Genomic DNA, 20,971 nt, shown 5'->3' with positions numbered 1-20,971 from the left:
AACACTATCACAGCCCTCATCTATAAGCACGGTCCTGTGGACCGATATCCCAGTGTATGTTCTCAAGGTGCTGCCTGACTTGATGCTTGCTACGTACACCATGTTGGTGGTCCTGCATGCACCATTCAGTGGGCATAGCACTGCAACACGGCAATTGCATGGTAAATTATCATGTTTCGGTTGTAGGACTTTCTTGTTGTGACCTTTTATTCTGGTTCCATACTCGGCATGGAGTTATAGCTCATGTTTACGGTATTGCGGTTAAAGAGCTTTCTTAATCTGGATCCATTGGGGAAGTGCTTCGATATCAGCGCGAGAAACTGTCCGGCGATGTCTGTTCTCACTTTCGCACTGTATGGAGGGTTGAACCATATGGCCCAGTATCTGCGGAAATGGACCTTAGGGTGATTTTTCACAAAATGACTTTTTCTGCCGTTGTCATCCATAGGCATCTAGTGATCACATGGCAAAGTATTAGACCGAACAAAGCAATATTGATGACACACAAGCTTCTGAAACAAGCATAGGTACTTATCAGGAAATACAACAATTTATCACAGTTTTTATCACAGTTTTTTCCACATCGGAATACTATGTGTTACAGTGAAATAAAATTTCATAAAAAATAGATTTAGAATTGCGATCAACAGAACGAGCTGAACCGACATTTTCACAAAGGCTTTTATTGTGTTCAAAAAACGAGTGGATTCGAAGGCAGTGAAAAACATGGAAGAAAGAAAAAATGTGATATGGAAGAATTGATGAACAAAAATGTGTACTTCGAACTAGTAGACAGTGTAATAAATCATCCATCCAGTTTTTGTTGCAAAAAAAACTCTTGGGCAACCTCTGGCATAGAGCATGGCCTTGATCCTCATCACTGCATACCAATGAAAATTGTTCGAACGCCATCCCACACAGACGTGCAGAACAGGAGGGAACAGGAGGGAGGGTGGCTACAACTACACCTGGAGTCCCAGTCTGTGCACCCCAAAGAGAATACGACACAGGCACAACATTCTAACACCCACACTTCATCTCATACACGATTTAGAGGTAGTCCATCACTGCTGCACCTCTGTGAAATTTGAGCTCTGTGGGAGCTGGCTGCATGCACGTCAGTGCGCCATGATTCCAGCACTGAGCGTAGAGAGTTCGTAGCTCATACATCAATGTTCAGCTCTTGCCCCCTCCAAGGGGTTTGGTGTTCACCACGGAGTCCAGTGTGGGAGCCTGGGAAAATTCAGATCATGTCACTAGCGGCAGCGCTCTTTAGTCCTGACTCGAATTGATCCAGGGCGTATCTGTTCGTCTACCTCTGTTGCCGTCGCCCCACGAGTTTCTCCTCGTTGAGTATTTCTCCTGAGCGGAGCTGTACTAAATTCAGTAGGGCCCTAAAAGGGTTTTTTAGATGTCAGATAAATAGGAATTGCCCGTCGACAACAACATCTTCTGGAAACTTTCGTCGTTCTCTATCAGACACGACAATTCCTGCCCAGGAAATCCAATGATTTCTGGCAGAGCCGGGCGGCAGCTAGCTGGCTATCGTGAGTGAACTCTCCTGCTACTGGGACAATCAAAAGCATTCATTGCGATGATCTAATTTCTTGTTTGAATGTGCAGAGCGCGAAGCAAGAGTTTTTTTGCCGTTGCAGAAAATGACGTGTTCTGAAAAAAATGATGTTCACCCGAAGGTCGATTCTCGCTGATACTAGGCCATCACATTTTGCTTCCCCCTTCCTTCTACACGGCTGTGTGTCTTCACCGCTCTAGGTTAAAGGTGTGGTGTGTCCGCCAGCAGCAAGCGCATTAGCATGTTCCGGCGGCGCTTCCTGAAACTCCTTCTTGGAACTTGATATTGAAGGCAAATGGTTAGACTAAGTTCTCAAATACAACGATGCCCCCGTATGTGGGCAATCAATCTAACCATCCGCCACAGGTCCTGAAGAAAACGCCAGCGGGCGTCAACAAGAGGTTGCCTTCAATATTACGGTCCAAGAAGGAGTTTGAGGAAGCTTGCCGCAAGGCTGACACGAACTGAACAACTATTCGAGAAAGATGACGTCTCTCGTTCAGCAGATGATGACAGCGACGCAGTGTCCAAAATGAGTCTAGCAAAAGCGACGCAAACTGAACTCTCTGCTCATTCCGCCAAGAGTTTCTCTTGTAAAGACGCTCTACATAGGCTGAACTTCCTTTGTCCAGTGATTTGCAGTCGATACAAACTGTTCTTGACCTGTTCTAAGCGTTTTCATATCCATCTTAATCCTTCACGAAGTTTTGTTAATACTACAATAATATTATCATGACTTCCACAAAATAATAAATAGTGAGCATGTCGGAGAAAACCAGAACATATGTGCAAGTCACTCTCTCAGATTTCGCTCACATTTTGCCGGTAGGTTTGCTTTGGGGTGTAGATCGACATTCCAAAGGCTGCGCAAAATCTTTTGAAGGGAACCATGAAATTGGCAAACACCTCAATATTAGCCCAATCTCAGCACGACTTATGGGTCTACATACAAGTCACGCCACAGCGTACAAGAACAAGCAACGAACAAAACTCCATCAAGACAACATCACCTCCCCTTAGAAGAGTTATTGGGGCAGCACCACTTAGCCACGCCAGGATCCGGGAACACGAGGGCAATCATCCCATGACGTCACAAATGATCGTCTTGAAAATAGCCAAATTACAAGTGCTGATAAAACAGCGAGCTACGTGTCACCTTGATTAAGCCCACCTGCACTTACATGGATCAGTCGTTGATCTAGATCGGATCAAGTGCATCTTGATGTCCAGCTCAAGAGCACGCATGTCGTGTTGTAGGCCGTCCAGTCGGGACTTTCCCTCAACATCCAGCACAGAGACTAGGGCGATTAGTGTCAAATAACATTGTTCACGACATAAGAAATGTGGGTGAGCCCCGAACCCCATGCAACCAGTGTAGGACGCGCGCTGGTCAACTCCATGCGACCTTCATGGCATGGACCACAGTCATTCCTTGCTGTTGCAGATCTACGTGGATCATCAGCATGTAAACTAGCCATAGTTCCTGTTGAACCATGCTCGGGATGAGTGAGGTTAGTGTGGAAAAATGCATCCCTGTTCTTACTGCAAGAGGAAATATCTTATAAAATTCTCGCCAATGCAATACTGCTAGCGTTATAACGATAGTTTCTGCATGTTCTGATCAGAGCATGCAAGAAATATAATCCATCTTACCTAGTGTTGAAACGATCTCGACGTGTACTCGTTAGCTCGCTCGCCAGACACTTGGCTCGTTTGTGCGGCCAGCTCGTTTGCACTAACGAACACCGTGCTGCGTACACATTTCAGTACATGCCGATCGGGCAGTCATAACATATTTCAAAACTCCCTGGTCGATCCAGAGTCCAGTCCCGGGCAAAGTGAAAATCACTCGCAGTTACAGAGACTGTATGCCTGCACGACACTGAGTTTGAAATCTTTTTTTTATACTCACGATGGCCTGTATGCATGTGGCCAATAAGAGAAAAATAATTACAGGCACGGCGATCAGATACAGAGAGATCAAAGTTTAGCTGCTTGCTGATGCAGTAGCGATGGCAATAGGGAGTTTATCACATAGGCTGGGCGCAATGGAGCTATAGATGTGCTGAGCAATAAGAGCAAGTACATACGGAAGAGATGACAAGTGGTAGGATGTTTGCTTTGAAATCTCGTCTGGGGTTGATATGCCGGAGGCTGAGTGGAATGCTTTTAAAGAGATCAATATAAGCATAGATGGGGGAGTCCCTTAGCTGGTTTGTACGTGTTGTGGGTAGCTCAAAGGTTCGGGGGAGCCTGAGCGTGCGAATGGGTTGTATTCGGGGTAGGTGAATTGCAAGAAGGTGTGGTGGTGCATATCTATGATGCAGGCTATGTTCAAGAAGGATATAGGAGAGGGTACGGCAGCTGCTGAGTGATGGCCATTTGAGTCAGTGCAGCAGCTAGGAGTAGGTTCTGTGTTCAAAGAGGGGGAGATGCAAACAGAGGCGAGCGGCGCGCCATTGGATGCGCTCAAGCCGGTCGTTCAGGGTTGCGGGGAGGGGTGAGAGGACAGTGCAAGCATACTCAAGAATAGGGCGGATGTAGGTTAGATAGATGGAGGAGAGAGCAGAGGTGTTTAAGGAATTGCGAAGTCGCAGTCGAAGGAACATCTTCCTTGGCGCTTTAGAGATGATGTAGTCACTTGCGAGTTCCAGCATAGATTCTGCTGTATGAGGAGGCCAAGGTGACGATGCCTTGAGTTGTTTCAGTTGTCGTTGCAGCTTTTGTGGACCCTACTGATGTCTTGTTCTGCATCTGCTAACCTGTCGCAGGACATGCTTCGGTCAACTCTGCATTCGAGTGAAAGTTATGCTCCATCGTTTGGAAGATTTCTCCCGCGGTGCAGCGAAGAACAGGGCTCAGTACTTGCAATTTCCGTATTCTTACAAAGGCTGCTCAACGACGGCACTGAAAAATATCTCGACACCAAACAGCAGTCCGAAGTGAAGCAGCAGGAACCCAAATGTCGGCGGTGATAATTTGAACCAGATGAAAAAATCGAACTGTAATAGAAAAAAGATTCAAAAAATCATTATTTGTCAAATCAATGAAACTCGTTAGCTCGCTCGATAGCTTGTTCGTTAGTGAAACTGATCGCTCGTTTGTTATAGATACGCTCGTTTATACACTAAATTCTTGCCTCCTCCCTCATGGTCCGTTTCGAATAGCGCCTTAGGACCGACCGTGATCGTGCGCATAGTGTCGTGCATCAGAAAGCATTTTTCTACGTCGTGATGCACGTGATTTCATCATTCCTCTTGCCGTAAAATCCCTAAACTACACGCAAAAATTCAGTCACTTTTGCGTCAACTGTTGCAGCGAAAAATGTTGTTGGCACAAGGAGAAGCTTGTCGTTTGGAGTGACAAGTGATCACCGCTTCTTTTCCTTGTCAGAGTCAACAGTGCACTTTGTTCTGCAGGGTAGGGAGTGTTATTTCAGAATTGTCGAGTGGAAAAATTCAAAATTGTTTATTTCAAGAAAACCCCAAAAAGATGATGGTGGACATGTCCTCAGCGCTTGTAATTTGGCTATTTTCAAGACGATCATTTGTGGCGTCAAGGGATGATTGCCCTCGTCTTCTGGGATGCTGGCGTGGCTAAGTGGTGCTTCCCCAAGAACTCTTCTAAGGTGAGGTTATGTTGGCTTGATGGGGTTTTGTTCGTAGCTTGTTCTTGTAAGCTGTGCCGTGGCACGTTTGTCCCATAAATCGTGCCAATATTGGGGCAATATTGAGGGTATGCCAATTTCATGGTTCCCTTCAAAAGATTTTGCACGGGCTTTGGAATGTCGATCTACTACCGAACGCAAACATACAGGTCCTCCCTCGTTAGTAGATAATCTCTAGCTGGGCCGTCAGGAAAGATATCTTATAACGAGACTTACCTTTTAACAGGAATTGCAACCAAACATGGTCAGTAAGCGCTGGTATGCACTTTTCTGGGTTTCACTCGATACAAAATAATTTCTAGACCCTGAAACTCGTTCTAAGATAATTTCAATACAGTACCGCATTTTTTTCGGATGCGGAAAATAAAGATACACTGTACAGTTTCAATGCAGTGTAATATCGTATTTGTACAAGTACAGAGATCAACACTGACATATTTTATATCGTCCTGCCAGTAAATGAAGAATGCAGTAAAAGCATCTTGGATTAGGCAAGTTATGAGAGTTCAAACGTTTATTGTGCACTAAGTCTTGTCACAGCAGAGCATTCTCACAATTTCTTCAAAGATTGACACGTGCATAGAACGAGTTGGAGAATGCAAGAGTGGGAGAGGGAGAAAGCTAGAGACGGAAAAGAGATTGTGAGAGGGAGAGAGCGTGAGAGAGTAAGAGAGTGAGTGAGTGAGTTAGGGAGTGAGTGAGAGAGTGAGAGAGCCGCTAAGAGTGAGCGAGAGAGTGAATGAGAGAGTGGGAGTGAGTGAGCGTGAGTGAAAGTGAGTGAGAGAGTGCGAAAGAGTGTGAAAGAGTGTGAGAGAGTGAATGAGAGGGATCAACAAGAGCCAGGTCGAAAAAAGGGAAATGGGCAGAAGGAGTTGGGAGAGATACTCAAGTGAGAAAGAGCAGTGGGTGGGATGGCACACACGTAGTAGCGGATGCTGTTGGAGTGAAAACTGTTTCCGAAGAGGACCTCGAGGTCAGGATGCTTACAACACCTCCGCATGCTGACCTGGGCCATTGTGTTATGATGTCGTCATCATCCTCCTCTGAGCTGCAAGTGACAACTTCAATATCAGAACTAGACATGTCGATGTCACTCCAGGATGAAAGCGAATCACTTTCACTCTCGGATACATCAGTGAACACTACCTCCTTTTCACGAGGCCGCGCGGCAGTAAAGAATGTATTGATGGTGGCGGCTGGTTTTACTGCCTGGGTCTGTTGCTTTCCGGCCTTGGCCTACACTTCTCTGGTAGTTGGTGGCTGGAGTGATCTGCGTATGTTGGTTGCTCCACTGGATGGCGAAAAGAAGGCATGGATAGATGACTGATGCGTCGTGGTCATGGCCTGTTTCAGGTGCAAGTCGTCAATGTTAGAGATGCCGCTGAAAATGGCGTCATCAGCAACACCAGCATCCAGCGACATGACATAGTCCTTCACAACTTAAAGAGAGACTGCCACCTCTGACCGAGTCGGTGGCTTCGCAGCTGGGACTTCGCTGTCATCTTCACTATCACTCTCACTGTTGTCGGCAGTGTTGCTATGCTGGGCAATGTCTAAAGCCTCAGGACCCTCAGTTGCAATGCCCTTGTCAATGTCAAGATATTCTGGCAGAGAGTAATACTCTTTGCCACCAGTCTGGTCAGCAAAGCTATCCCATGCTTCAGTCATGGCTAGCAGGCCATCTTCGTTGTCATTTGGCACGTTCAAATTTGCCAAGGACTCAGTCTGGCCAGACGATTCGTCATGAAACTTGGCATGTCGGAAACAATTTGCTATAGTCGGGGGCGTGACTCTCTGCCAGGCTGTATGCAGCATGAAAATGGCCTCCACAACATTGGCCTTCTTTGCCTCATCTGAGGGTTTGCCGGAATCAAAGGCATCCACTATGTGCGGCAGAAGATTGGTACGGTAGGCTGTGAATCACGCCTTGATCCATAGGCTGGCTCCTGAATGTTGAGTTCGGAAGGAAGTAATGGATGGTTAAGTGCGAGAAATTCGCAGTCAGGGTTGCAGCTGAGTGAGCTGAGCAGTTGTCCAAGAAAAAGAGCACTTTCCGATTTGGCTTGGCCATTTCCTGGTTGAAATTCATCAGCCACTCTTTGAACAATGCCCCTGCCATCCATGCGTTCTTCGAGTGCTTGTACGTCACTGGCAAGAATCTGGCATTCTTGAAGCACCTTGAGTTTTTGTAATGCCCAATAACCAGTGGCAACAGCTTTTCCGAACAATCCATATTGGCGGCTAACAATGCACTCAGCCTCTCCTTTTTTTTCTTCCCGCCCTGGCACTTCTCTCCGCGGAATGCAAGAGTGTTATGAGGAAGGAGCCGGTAAAACAATGCCGCTTCGTCCGCATTGAAAATATCCTCGGGTTCCATGCCCTTCAATAAATGTTGGGAGAACATCGTGGCGCCCTTAAACGATGCTGTGATCAGCTGCAGATCTCTCCCCTCTCCTGCTTTTGTCCTCAGCGAGACTTGGTGCCGTGCCTTGAAGGAACTTATAGAAGCCATGGCTCGCTGAGAAATCCTCGCTGGAAATCCCCAGCTGTCTTGCAAGGTTCTCCGCTTCCGTCATGAGGATGTCATCTGTCACATCCAGATTTGCAGCTCTAGTACAAGCGAGCCAATCTCGCAGAGCTGCATCCAGCGAGACTGCCTTACGCGCTCTGCAGACGAAGACCGCTCGCCGCCAAGGTATGCTCGCTTGATTGCATCCTTTTGTTTTAGCACGGTGTAGATAGTTTGAGCCGGGCGACGGACGGTACGAGCGATGATGCTCGACGCTTTCAATCCTCTTTCTTGCATCTGCACGATCTCGTATTTCTCTTTGAGAGAAAGCGCACCTCGCGTTGCCTTTGCACTTGAAGACTTCGACATGACCACTCGAGATACACCTGACCGGCTTTTCTATTTCTTCCTTTAGGACTACTACACTCCCAAACGTTTGAAATGATATGACTAGAAAGATTTTAGTTTTCACCTTTTCAACAGCACGCCCGGATCCACACAGAGCGCACTGAAAATAATTCGCCTTTTTCAGGCGCTCTGCGTGAATGCAGCGAGTACGCGAGGAAGCCGATGGAAGATCATGCTGCCATTAGGGTTACTTCTGTTGATCAAGGCACCTGAGATGGATTGACGTACATCCCTAGTTTGATTATCTGCGTCCGGGTTGAGGATCATCAAATTGCATTCGCATTTTCAGTCGCTCTGCATGAATCCGGTGAGTACGCAAGGAAGCCGATGGATAGTGTTCTTTTTTTTCTTTTTTTTTTCATTCCCACCTTCCAACCCGGCGAATATTTAAATTTTGATAAAAACGATTCAAAGCCTCTCAATTATTTTGTAATACTTGAAGTTTAGAAACTTGTATTGTGGCAACACTGGCCAACACTCAGATGCACCTCTTCTTCACACAGCTGAACAAAACAAGTTGCTATAATGAAGCTGCGTGAAGCATCGTTCCGAATTTTTAAGTATAGATATAAGAACACACGGCGAGGAGATTTTTACTGATTGCGGTTATAGATATAAGAATAATAATAATAACAACAAGAAGATACACGTGCAATAAAACCACTGAAGGAAACGCAAAAAGGTAACAAGATTACGTAACCAAAGGCGAGAAGGCACTAAACGAAGATTCAACCTACGAATACAACTTCAGGCTTATGAATACGTATACAAACTGCCTCAAGGACTTTCCACTGTTGGACATAACGCGCACGACACAGTACAGAAAAATGAGAGTCATCATACACACCAAGACAGTCAGGACGAGATAGCAAGTGTAGATACACAGCTGACTTCTTACGATCAAGACATTCATCCGCCTCATCTTGCTCGTTCCCACCCGACTCCTCCTCTCATCATCCTCTTCCTCGTTCCGCTCGTCATCCTCACGATCATCATCACTACCATCATCTGCCTCGTCCTCTGTCTCCTCACCAACCGTTTCGTCATCCAATTGCTCTTCCGTCCTCTGATCACCTGTCTCATCCTCCGTTTCGGTACAGACCACTTGTCTCGCATTTGCTAGCTGCTCGTCCCGTGAGCGGAGTTGTTCCTCCAGATCCGCTTCACTCACTGACTCATGATCCTGCTCCACCTTCCTTCTGTGGGTATTGTCCACAACGCGCGGTCCTTGGCCGTTTCTGGCATAAATATCTGTGGAGTAGTTTGCTGTTGCCCTCCGAGGTCTCTGAATTAATGTGGGTGCCGTGGCAATTCGTGTGAGAGTTGGTGATGCCAGCGCGGGTGTAGGTGGGTCCGCCGCAGCCCCCGCCACAAGAAGACCCGGTGGCGGTTCTGGTGGTGGCAAGGGCAACGGTGGTGCTGCTGGAGTTGGTAACTTGGGCAGCCTAGCCCCCTCACACGGTACCGCATTTCGTGTTGGCTCTGTCTGTACCACTGGCACAGGGGGTGGTTTTTCTGTACTGTGTCGTGCGCGTTATGTCCAACAGTTGAAAGTCCTTGAGGTAGTTTGTATACGTATTCAGAAGCCTGTTTTGGGTAAGCAGAAGGAGCACGTTGTTGCACTGAAGTTGTATTCGTAGGTTGACACTTCCTTTAGTGCCTTCTCGACTTTGGTTACGTAATCTTGTTACCTTTTTTGCGTTTCCTCTTATAATAATAACAGTTACACTTTCTCACAAAACAAGCTCGGTGCAGCACCAATCACGGCAGGTGAACCCGACCCTCCACCATCGCCAACTCACGAAGCATGTGAACTGGACGGTGACTGGCCGACCGAGCACCCCTGACACACAACACAGCGGAACGTAGCAGCGCGAAAGACACTCGACAGCGAGAGTAACCCATCAACGACGAATAGCTACCTCCCGAAGGATGAGATGTAAGCAGGCAAAGGTGCCTGAAGAAGGCCGTGGATGCCAGCGCAGCTGCCCCATTCACCGAAATGGATAGTGTTCTCGTATTTGTAAGAAACGCGGGATGGACCGATGTACATCCCCACTACATCTGTACGATGCAGTTTGATGATCTGTGTCTTGATTGAGAAACATTTCATGGCTTCCTTCATGGAACCAAAGCAACATACCAACACAAAAACACAACCCGGATCAGTCTTTTCTAGTTCAAGACCCCCTGAACGGACTGATACTCGCCTTGGTTGACGAACAAAATCCACGATCGATTCATGTTGTGTCCCGGGAGTCAACCCAGCGTGGGTACAGTGCTGCGTACATGGACTCATGCTCGTCCCGATCCGTAACCTATGCACTATCCACTGGTTTTTCATGGCCCCTTTCAGGGATCCACCGCACACATGGTAGATCACAGGTGCAGGTCAGAGGTGTGTCACACTCACACGAAAAAAACTCCATCAAGCCAACATTACCTCACCTTAGAAGAGTTATTGGGGCAGCAACACTTTGAACAAGTTTTGCTATGAACAACTTTTGTTCGTAGCAAAACTTGTTCAAAGTGTTGTGGCTCGTTTGTAGACCCATAAATCGTGCCAATATTGGGCCAATATTGTGGGGGTCTGCCAATTTCAGGGTTCCCTTCAACGATTTTGAGTGGGCTTAGGAATGTCGAGCTACAATCCAAAGCCAACCTACTTGCAAAATTTGAGCGAAATCTGAGAGATCGACTTGCACATATGTTCTTGGTTTCTCAGACATGCTCTCTTCAGTGTAATCCCAAAGTGTTGCTCCCCAAACTGGAGCTCGTGTTTGGTTCCACTTGAATTGATAGTTGACTGACTCGCGACTGCGACGCAGACCACAAGAGACGTACTTCAAGCCTTCCGCTCCGCTAACCTGCAAGACAGCACCACTTCCTGCTCAGTACACAATGTTTCAAGGAATTCACCCCTCATCAGTTGAGCTTTACTAGGCTAAGTTGAGCCTGGTGAGCACAACTTATAATATATAGAGCTCTCCAGGCACAAACATCACCAGTAATACAAACTTGTAAAGGGATTTCACGAGCAATGCTCTAACCAGCTGAGCTACAATAATGACTTCCATCTACGGTGTTGGAAAATTGATCCTTCTTCTATCAATCAATACTTCGGTTTAATTATACTGGCCACTCACACCATTCTTAGACTGTCTGTGTTGAGTTTCACAGAGAAAAGAGCAACCCGACTCAGGCAGCCTGTATTCCGTCCTGTTTGTTTTTGTCTGTATATCACCTAAGGGAAGGGTAGGAAAGATTACTTGTGGGAAATGTCAGAATGTTATTGTTGGACCTGAACTTTGCTCTGCTACTAAAGTCTATTCATTGGAAACTGGCACCCTAACTTTTTGATGTCTCCCGCACAGAACAACAGTGCATCCTGCATTGTGTGACCATGCAAGGTTGCCTGTATATTGCATGTAAAATGTGTAGTCTGACTGCAGGCTTGGAAGAATGTTGCCTTTTAGGTTTTATATGATTTTGTACTGGATGTTCGATGTATGTAGTCTGCAAAGGGCCTAAAGGTTTGTGCTTTTTAGTCTCCTACAGTCCATTTCAAAACTAAAGACGCGTGAACTCATACGTACGAGCCGAACATACTGTAGCGCACGACAGCCGTGAGTTTTGCATGAGTGTTTTCTGGTTTTCAGATTTGTTTTTCAGGTTATTCTTCGTCGCCGCGGGAAATACAAAAGATACAAAACACGCAAAGTCGCAAATGAAAAGGTGTGAGGAAAGTCTCAAAAGAAATGAAAGTCTCAAATGAATCTTCTTCTTGTTTGCATTTTCTGAGTGCCTGACTGTAATGGCTTCCAAGGCCCGTAAGAATCTCAGTGATGCCGAGAAAGATATGATTAGTCGTGTTTATTGTTTCTTCGAACAAGAGCTGCATTTTGATTGACGCTCGAGTATCCGAATTCCTCGTCGTCGAACTCGCATTGCAACTGGCGTGATTGAAACCACTGTCATTCGTTGTGTCAGGCGAAGGGAACAGGGAGGATCAAATCAAATCAAAAAGAGAAAATATAATTATCATCTCTACTGTATTTCACCCAACAAGATCCAAAACATGCAGAAAAGAAGAGAAAAAAGGCAGGAGGAGTGATGGGATTCGAATGCCCAGCACTTGTACTGGAAATCGCGGATCAAAACCACGAGGCTACCAGGATCCGTACAAAAATGCACCCACAATGATCTGGGCGCAGCACTGTCTCAGCAGGAACAAAATCCGAAACGAACTGGTCAAACCCTTCAAAACAGAGATTACATGTAAAACCGGAAAACCTGCCCTAAAAATCAACTTTAATTGTAGCGAAAACAAAGTATATAGACAGAATTGTGAAGCGGTGGAAAGACGGAATCTGAAGACAAAACTAAAAATATTTAAATAAATCCCATCGAATTTTGCAAAACACTATGCGTCTATAGTTTTGAAATGGACTGTGGGTAGTGGGTGATCATGCTGATTGCATTCAGCAAGAAGCTCGGAGTTGCATCCAACTCTACAAACCTCCTTTGTGCCCTTGGCGAGTAATTGTATTCTCGGACGAAAATTATTTGAGTGTTCAGTTAGTGGAAGTGGAGACACTGTTCTTGTATTTTCAAAATTGAATATTCATACGCAGTTGACATGGAACGATGATTACAGTAGACCATATATATTAAGTGTTCCTATTACACATGACCTTCCTTGCCCCGGGCATGGGTGTGTTGTTCCACACTGAAGAATATCGCGAAGCGAAGGACCTTGGGTACTACGGGTACTTTCCTGCAGACCATGGGGTATGCCTGAGCAGAGTTCTACTTTGTTTTCACAGAGACGTACGCTATAATCAGCTTGTTGACCTTCCAGCAGGACTGTTTCAAGCCACAACCAAATTATCCTCTTTGTAAGTCATAACATAATTATTATAATAGTTATTATATAAGAAAGGGTTTGCTCCCCTCACCGGAGCTCGCGCTATTCCGCCGACTTCACTTGACATTGTATATTGAGCAGGGAGTGGTGCTTTCTTGCAGGTTTGCCGAGTCAAAGGCTCGATGGACTTCTCGTGTGCTCTGGATGGCAGTCGTGAGTCAGTCAAGTGTCAAGTAAAGTCGGCAGAATAGCGCGAGCTCCGGTGTGGGGAGCAAATCCTTTCTCACAAATCTTCGCCGAAGTCGCAACCACTACTTAGTTATTATATAGATCACAAAGAGACCTTTTTGCATGGATCAGGTTATTTTGAGATACTGTAAAGTGAGAGACTTTCCCTAGAGATGGAAGTTTCAGAAAGGACCATTAAGTAAGGCACCAAACTGACAGGAATATATGGACATTAAGGGACCTGGCATTTACCATGCCCATATGACTAGTGTCCCAGGGGCATTATTGTTTTCACTATCCATCACAGAAGGGGCACTGTTCAAGAGAGGGTACCATTTTTTCAATGCTTGTGTACTTACGTCATCCCGCATAAACCAAAGAAGGCAAAGAGAAACGGATCATAGAATGTTAGCATGCCATGCGATAAGAACATTGATCATGGTCGTTCCCGCATAAGGTCTTTGCATTTCTTCAATTGGTCGGACTTGCCCGGACATGTCTTTGAAAGCTTACAATTTCAAATAATGAATTTTCTCACCCAACGGGTTAACCGGGTGTTAGCGCCCGTCGTGAGTTCCCTTCGGGAACGGACACGATAATTTACATTTTACCTTTTACCCAACTATGAACGACTCCGAAAATTTTTGGACGAACAAATTTTCGCACAAAGTGACACACTTTGCATCTAAGCACTTCACCCCCGCGCGTTTGCCTTTGCATCCCTCATAATCCAACCAAATGGTTGTCGAAAGATCCTTGTCCCGTCAGCAGTCCACTTGTCGCAAGTGGCCACTCGCTTCTTGCTGGAAAATGCGCACTAAAGTTCCAATAATTATAACTTTAATATAGCTATGAATAGGATGAAGGCCGCAGACATCACGCAACTACGTTACTTGACACACACACACAGCCTTTCGCCTCTGTTGTGTGTGTGTGTATACTGCTCTCTACATTCGTACATTGAGCACTCTACCTCGAGCTTCCAGGACCGGCCTTGTTTGTTACTTGATTGACATGTATTACTGTGTATTTTATAACAAAAAATATAATTGAAAACCCAGAATCGATTTTCTCGTTCCTATCATCAGTGGGAAAAAATACGGAACTAAAGGATACAACCAAAGAAACTGAAGTTAAATAATGTAAAATAATTTACCGTATATTCTCTATTATAAGCACAGGTCTCCATTACTAGCACAGTCTCTAATACTAGCACACTGTGAGCACCTTTCGAAACATTCCAAGCACAGTCTCTATTATTAGCACGGTCTTGGTGGAAATCAATGCTGCATGCGTTATATCTAGCATGTATTTCTTCTTGCTCTGTATGGATATATTGGTTGAAAAAATATAAGCACGGTCTCCAATATAAGCACGGGGTAGAGGGCTGTTGAAAAAATATAAGCACGGCGCTTATAATAGAGAATATACGGTAATAGAAAGGTGTTAGAAATAACATCAAGATACAAGTGCAATATAACCACTAGAGGAAACGCAAAAAGGGGACAAGATTACGTGACCAAAGGTGAGAAGGCACTGAACGAAGTGTCAACCTACGAATACAACTTCAGTGAAACAACGTGCTCTTTCTGCTTACACAAAACAGGCTTATAAATACGTATACAAACTGCCTCAAGGACTTTCAACTGTTGGACATACCGCGGCCTAAGGGGACGGTCACACCGAGGGAAAAATTGAAAAAATCCAAGGTTACCAAGGGTATTTGGAGCTGAGCGGGACATTTGAGGTGCCCAAGTTTGCTGGTCATCAATCAACACACCGAGGTATTTTGCTACGTGTGTGACTTGCAGAACACTGTTGTTGCAGGCGACGAGTGACGCAGCAGCGTCAAACGCACCTCTGGGACGAATCAACATCACTTAAGTCTTAGCTGAGTTCAATAGCAAACCTTTGTCCTCCAGCCAGGACGAAAGATGGGTGACTGCTGTCGTGAGCCCAGCACAAACAACAGCACGGTCTCGGTCGGAGTAATCAACAACGGTATCTTCTGTAAACTCGTGATTGCAAACTTCACGTGGAAGCACATCACTGATGTAGAGAACAAATAAGAGAAGTCCAAGTACACTTTCTTAGGAGCATGGAACTGGCGTTGAAATCTGGTCTTTAATTTTGACACACTGTTGACGTTCGGACAGATATGAACAAAACCACTGCAGCACCACACTACCAAGCCCAATCTCAAAGAGGATTTGAATAAGCTGGCGATGGTCAACTCTATCCAATGCCTTGGACATATCAACCGTGACGATGCCCGTGTGCTTACATTCAGATTAAGCTAATAACCAACGGTTGGTGGAAAGGATCAGGGCATCCTTGGTATAATGACCCTTAGGGTATGCAAACTGAGATGGGGGGAGTAGACAATGACGACTTTAGAACTGTGTCAGCTGTTGCTTAACAAAATACTCCAATATAATTGAGGCGATAGGTAACAATGAATCAGGTCTATAGTTCTTTGCTGATGTTGCATCGCCTCCCTTGAAGAGAGGGCTCACATGTGATCGCTGGAAAGAAACTGGCACCTTTCCACCGGATAGGGATCTGTTTATAATACGAGTTACATATGGACCTATGGAAGTGTTATACCAGGAACACCATCGCTTCCAGTAGCTTTAGTGGGATTGATGCACTGTAAGCATTTGGAAACATCAGGTATCTGAACTGCAGTGAAAGATGTCAGTCCCACTGAGTCAGTTGGGCCAGCTGGCATTGGCAATGTGGCTGGTCGATGGGGATCATGGACAATGGCTCCAAATGCATCATTTAGCTCTGTGGCAGTTACTTGTGGTGCGTGCCGACTCTTTGTTCTGCCTCTTACGGTGTTCATGAGTGCCCAAAGCTTCTTCTGATCTGCTGTGACACATTGCTCTATGAAATAGAGATTATTCAGCCACCGGTCAAGGCGCCTGGCTTTGGCTCTTGTTTTTCGGTGTGCAGCACTTAGTATATCATCTGCACGACTTCGCCGAAGGCGACGGTGAAGCCGTTTTTGCTCTCGAAAACATGCAACAAGTTCATCTGTGAGCCAAGGGCAAGGACGATGTTCCTTACGGCGGCGCAAAGTGATCGGAGCATACTTATTTAGAGTAGTAACAATGGCATTATAGCCTATAAAAGTATTCCAATCAACATGATGAAGGCGACGGCTCTTTGTGAATGTTTCACCCTGGCGTCTTGAGCTAGATTTGCAAGGAAGATGAGCTAGGACAGCATAATGGTCGCTGATATCCAGGTACACAATTTCACAAGGATCTTGAATGGGGGTGGTGGACAGGAAAAGGTCTATGGTGGATTGTGAGTGACTCGTGACTCTGGTAGGAGCGTTTACGTAATTCTTTAATCCAACACGGGCGAGGATGCGATGTACGGGGTGTGCAGAACCCGTTTGCATGTTGCCAAGGTCAACATTCAGATCACCAATAAGCACAGTAGATGATTGACCACCTTGGCAAGCATACTCAATGTTCTCCTTGGAATCTTCCCAGTAAGCAGCACACACGTTGGGTGGTCGGTATGCACATCTAACAAGTATACTCTGCTCGACAGTGCCAAGTTCAAGCCATAGTAGTTCTAAGTTCTCACGTTCCAAGTCCAACCTGCGACGTATTGCTAGCGACTTATCACAATAGACACACACACCTCCACCGTGCAATCGGCGGTCTTTACGAAACAATGTATAGTTAGGAATTCAAATCTAGCCATCAGTTACTGAAGGTTTAAGCCAGGTCTCTGCAATTCCAAACAGATGTTTGCCTCTTGAGGACATAAACTCGTTGACTTCAGCTACTATAGTGCGCAACTACACACGTTCAGAAACGCAATTGCTGCTGACAGATCCATGGGTGATGAACTGATGATTCAGTCCATAGCCTGTCCATCCCCAACAGACTCGTTGGCGACGGAATTGGAGCTCTCATGGGATCCATGTTGGGGCTTCTTTGTGTCCTCAAACTTCCACTGTCTGTCGTACACTGGCTTCGGCCAGAATCGTTGGTGTTGAACAAAACCGCTGGTGCTAGAGTTTATAACAATCCGTGCAGACTACGAGTCTGCCTTTAAAAACACTTTGGAACAGTAGACACGAACAGAAACACCAGCACTATCCGCTCTGCTCACAACGAAGTTTTCCAGCTGCTCCGCTGACATATCCTTCTTTAAATATCCTATGAACAAGACACTCTTTCTCTCTGTTGGTTTTTTTGATGTGACGACCTTCCACTGTGCACCATTGCAATCACTTTCTTCGGAAAAATCCTCAAACTTTTGAAGACGGGAAAGCGCATCACTTGCATCGCCAGCCGTAAACCTGATCATGCTGGATGTCGTGGGAATCACTATTTGAATCCGTTTGAAAGTCGCTGATTGAACCAAACGGGGCCTCAACCGATGCCAACGTACTAGAGGTCGTAAGGTCTTTTCTGTTGTTGCTTCCACTCTGCTGTGTGGCTGTGTGCTTACGTTTCCTCTTCTCGCCTGCACTGGCAATGGCGGCCGAGCTAGTTGATGTTGACTAAACCGAATGCAAAGTAGCATTGGTGATCATCAGCGTGAAAGATTGTACTTGTTGAGTCAACAGGTCTATGCGAACCTTACGCCTCTTCTCCCTGTCTTTTGCTACGCTTCGTTCAGCTTGGAACAATTCTACGAGCAAGAGAAGTTTGAGAGCTTGACTCCGGCAGTTGAATCAGGATCGCCAAATTGGTCTTGGACATCTACACTGATCACTCCTGAGTTCTTTATTGCAAAGTCTAGCCACAATGGGCTCACCTAATCAAAAAACACACCACTGAAAACCAGAGCATGAACAACCGACAAGGAGAAATGCGCTGAAAACGTGGGTATGCAACAACTCAGCAGATAAAGCGCAGGAAATGTGTGTACGAAGATGTATACAGGTCTACTCTCCATATAACGTAATCTCTGGGACCACGAAAACATTATGTTATATCGAGAGTTATGTTATGTAGAAAACCATGTGTAAAATACAATATGTACCTCAAAATGAAGGGTATTACAAGGCGGGTTCAACCTTGCAAACATATACACACTGTACCACCATCGACATCAGATACCATCAATGCCGCAGAATATATGCACAAAAGGACTAAACTGGCTAGCTACGGCTACAGCTTGATTGTACCACGCACGTGAATCTACGTTGTATCGAGAGTGCACACTTTGGGGAGAGCGCCGTAGGGTGCGTTATGCCGAGGTTTACGTTATGTAGGACTAAACTGGCCTAAACTGCCTAGCTACAGCTACCGCTTGATCGCACCGTGCACGTGAATTAATGTTGTATCGAGAGTGCGCACGTCGGGGACCGCGCCGCAGCGTGTGTTATGTCGAGGTTTATGTTATGTAGGATTATGTTGTGTAGAACAAAATTTGTATGGGAGTGATGCTGTTTCGGCGCGGGATTTGATTTTTTATGTACTAGCAAGGTTTATGTACAAGTGTGAGTTGTTATATCGAGAGCAGACCTGTACCACGATCATTGTGTGTGCAACCCTGTACAGACACAGCAAGATGCTCCTCTGGTTTGCCGAACTGCATGTGTGATTCCCCTGGAATTAGCTATTATGACGAAGTGTGCACTGTTTTGGAAGCGTTATATCGGTGAGACCCTCAGGGTCGCAAGAGACCGGTTCGACAAACACCACTATGAAGCATGTCACAGGATGCTCCACAAACCGTAGGGCAAAGGCATGGCTACTGATCACCAGCAGCACAGAACCATCAAGAGCAAAGATGTGATTTTCATTGAGGCCCAAGTACTGGCCGTGGAAACACGGATGAACAGAAGAAAAATTGGGGAGTCATTCGAGAGTCGAGAGCGTCGTCCAGAGATCAATAGACATCCTTAGCAAAAGTACGATAACACTACCTTTTTTCATACCGCCATGGTTGTCACGACTACTTCGTCTCAGCTATAGCGTGCATTGTGCTAAGGGAAAAGTCAGCTTGAAAGATCCGAAGTACGGAAAGGTTTGCGTTTGCGGTTTTTTAGCTAAGGATATCTCCTTCGGATGGCCATTGAAGGCTCTAGCACCCTCACGGTGAAACTGCTAAACCTTGCTGTGTCTGTGCAGGGTTGTACACACAATGATCGTGGTATACACCTGCTGTGTCTGTGCAGGGTTGTACACACAATGATCGTGGTACACACCTTCGTACACACATTTCCTGCGCTTTATCTGCTGATTGGTTGCATACCCCTCTTTCAGCGGATTTCTCCTTGTCGGTTGTACATGCAAATTCAGACTCTCAATTGCACACGGCTATTGTGTGTTTTTTTACGTGCATTCTTGCTTGCTTTCGTTATAAAAGGCCAGGTTCGCTTCTTGTACATTGTTCTGACGATGGGTGACTGGCCCGAAACGTCAATACTTCTTCAACATCATTAATAAAAGACTAAAGAGTGAATAGCAACTAAATAGAGAGTTTGTCAGTTGACAAACCGCCTTTTTATCTAAATCCTATGACTGCCTAAATCCTGTGACTGCCTAGATCATGTGACGGCCTAGATTGTATTTTCGCACAGTGCCCTAGGTCTACTCCACGGAACAGTTCACACTCAGTGAGGGAGAAAACAAAACTTACAGTCCATTTTTTCTTACCTACTTTTGTGTCTTTTCGATGTTTAGGTACTTGCACAACAATAACCTGACCGAATTACCTGTTGGTTTATTTCAAAAAACACCTGCATTGAGTTTCTTGTACGTATGAATTTATGACTGAGGATGTGTTGCCTACTCAATTCATTGCTAGACCCCCATCCCACACCTCTCTGTCCCCGTTTCATGCAATCTCAAGTCTATGAGATCTAAAGTCTAGTCCACTTTATGCCGGGAATTCTATGGACATGCAATCTACAGTCGCGGACTGCTGACCAGCAACCGTACCGTGACTGAACACACCTTTGCCTTGGGCCTTCCAGACAACTGTCAAAAAGCCACTGGGAAAAAAACTAGAAGCACACGCATGCAGAATGATGCGAACTAAAAAAAGCCGAAGTAGTTGTACAAAGATTCCGCACATCGACCGCAGCGCGGGTACAACCCGCGCCGTGGACCGTACTAGCAAGCCGTACATGGACATGTAGTCTATGTTGGGTCCGAAAAAGAGAGGTTTCTTAATCACTAACACAACTGACAATGGGAACAATAAGGTTGATATATTATAGACGAAGAGACAAGAGACCAGGACGAACAGAACGACTTCATTGAAGAGTGAGAAAGAGATTATCTGAAGAGAGCGAGCTTATTGATGAGAGAGAGAGAGTTGAAGAGAGAAGCAACGCAATGTAAAGGGCCTGGGTAGCTATGGCAAACATGGGCGCGCAAGTAGCTACCCAGGCCAACGGAACGGAAGGTGAGTATGACATAGTAGGGGTGCATGCAGGCCGGCCAGCTTAGGAAAGGTTGTAGATAAGATTGTACGGGAAGAGGCACCTAACATACCTCCCCTGAGCAAAAAAAGAATTGCGACCTCGCGGAAAATAATAAGACGAAGACAAAAATAGAGCTAAAAATTTAAAAAACGACTGAGGAAAAACACCCTCACACACTGCACACATGCACGGATCTCACAAAAGTGTTTACTAGTATCATGAATTACAGTTATTGTTCCTCTACTTCTCTAAGTTTAAAGAAAAAGGAAACTAGTCGTGACGAGGATCCTACTGATACTGTTTGCATG

General features: G+C 45.7%; 1 protein-coding gene across 1 annotated transcript in view; it reads right to left on the bottom strand.

The window, feature by feature from the left end:
* Nucleotides 1-6,680: 6,680 nt before the first annotated feature.
* The window catches only part of LOC135821692 (uncharacterized), a 27,681-nt gene continuing 13,390 nt past the window's right edge, over nt 6,681-20,971 (bottom strand). The window contains exons 4-6 of the mRNA XM_065334690.1: nt 10,220-10,276; nt 9,145-9,442; nt 6,681-7,123 (exon numbers count right to left, since the gene is read on the bottom strand). Of these exons, the coding sequence (XP_065190762.1) occupies nt 6,681-7,123; nt 9,145-9,442; nt 10,220-10,276 (798 nt within the window). The remainder of the gene's footprint in view (nt 7,124-9,144; nt 9,443-10,219; nt 10,277-20,971) is intronic.

This window comes from Sycon ciliatum, chromosome 7, assembly GCF_964019385.1.
Source record: "Sycon ciliatum chromosome 7, ocSycCili1.1, whole genome shotgun sequence".
Taxonomy (NCBI): domain Eukaryota; kingdom Metazoa; phylum Porifera; class Calcarea; order Leucosolenida; family Sycettidae; genus Sycon; species Sycon ciliatum.
Note: the sequence above shows the minus strand (reverse complement) of the source record. Positions and strands in the feature narration are given on the sequence as shown.